Source organism: Laccaria bicolor, genomic scaffold (genome assembly GCF_000143565.1).
Source record: "Laccaria bicolor S238N-H82 LACBIscaffold_67 genomic scaffold, whole genome shotgun sequence".
Taxonomy (NCBI): domain Eukaryota; kingdom Fungi; phylum Basidiomycota; class Agaricomycetes; order Agaricales; family Hydnangiaceae; genus Laccaria; species Laccaria bicolor.
In genome coordinates, this window is record NW_001889938.1 from 183,224 (window position 1) to 184,876 (window position 1,653).

General features: G+C 49.2%; 1 protein-coding gene across 1 annotated transcript; it reads left to right on the forward strand.

Moving 5' to 3' along the window:
• Positions 1-592: 592 nt before the first annotated feature.
• LACBIDRAFT_255852 (uncharacterized protein) lies at positions 593-1,473 on the forward strand (the record flags this gene model as incomplete). The annotated part of the gene is made up of 4 exons (XM_001889402.1): positions 593-847; positions 884-950; positions 996-1,375; positions 1,429-1,473. Coding segments are annotated over 4 exons (747 nt in total), but the record flags the coding sequence as incomplete, so codon positions are not given.
• Between the last annotated feature and the right edge of the window lie 180 nt (positions 1,474-1,653).

A 1,653-nucleotide genomic window follows, 5' to 3' on the forward strand; every position in this document is an offset into this window, starting at 1 on the left:
GGTTGTTCCCCGACTCTCTACTAGGAGGGTTGGTTCGGTCGCGAACTGCAACTGAATAAAACTTCATGGAACGCTCGAGGACTTTTCTTCGCGCCCTTGCTCATAGATTCACGGCCCTCTAGCTTCGATTGGGTCACGTAGTGCTGCGGCGTGGGTCAGCAACTTTAAAAACCTAGCAAGATGCAATAAGGTTGCTTATATAAGCAACTCTACTGAACGAACACCACAATGACCACTCGACTCGACAACCTCAACATATCAGGTTCTGGCGTTGGCCCAAATCCTCAAGACCATAAACTCGATGATCACCTTCCCACCGGTATGCTTCCATTTTCAAACTCAATTAGATTTGAAGTCGGGATATCTAGACTCAACCCAAGATACCCAACGAGGCTGCCAAGACGGTGCTGATGGTGCTCTACTCAGGGATCGTACTCAAAGCAAGCGCGGAGGGGAGCGAAACGAGATGAATAATGTCCAACAGGGTCGTGGATCTGGCTACAACGACTTCCAAGCCAGCGCTTTTCAGAATGTTGAACTCAAACCCGTCGCACCTCTTCGGATGTCTGCCAACCGTTGGGACAGGAGGGCGATGCCGATCGATCCTGATTCACCCGTATTTGTTGATCGCAAGGTCACGGCTCTACTCAACAAGTTGACCATGCAGAAGTTCGATTCCATCTCTGATCAAGTTATCGCTTGGGCGAATAAATCGGAGAAAGAGAAGGACGGAAGGACTCTCGTTCAAGTTATCAGACTCGTCTTTGAGAAGGCTATTGATGAAGCTATTTGGTCAGAGATGTACGCTCGCCTTTGGAGGAAAATGATGGAACAGATTAGCTCCAAAGTTCAGGATCACGGAATCAAGAGCCTTGACGGAAAGCCCATTGCTGGTGGTCAACTCTTCCGAAAATACATGCTCAACAGATGTCAAAAAGATTTTGAGCGCGGTTGGGTAGCGAAGGAGGCAACCGCTGCTGCTGCTGCTGTCAAAGCTTCGAGGGATGAAGCTGCAAAGGCTGTCATCCGGCAGAGCAAGGAGGGTGGAACTGAGAAAGTCGCGCTATATTCTGACGAATACTACGCTGCACAGAAGGCCAAGCGACAAGGTCTCGGTCTGATCAAGTTTATTGGCGAATTCTTCAAACTACAGATGCTGACCGAACGTATTATGCATGAGTGTGTCAAGAAACTACTCGGAAATGTGGAGAACCCCGAGGAGGAAGAGATCGAAAGTTTGTGCACATTGCTGACCACTGTCGGCGCCAGTTTCGACACACCGAGGGCCCGGGCCCATATGGAGGTCTATTTCTCTCGGATGAAAGAGCTTTCCAAGAACCAGAATGTCAGCTTACGAATGCAGTTCATGTTGCAGGTCGGTATCAATTTTTCAACATTGGCTCAACCGCACTAATTCAAAATGTTCAGGATATGATTGAGTTGCGAGAACGGAAGTGGGAATCTCGCAACGCAGTTGCTGCACGAGCTGCTGAACGAGCGCTTAAATCCCGCCACAATAGCCTAGCTGCCATATCGCGCCTCCCCCCTGAAATACTCTCCAAAATATTTATTTGTTGCGCAGCCACATACGAGCCCTCCATCCATTGNGTTAAAGTCACCCACGTCACACGCCATTGGCGAACAGTGGCTATT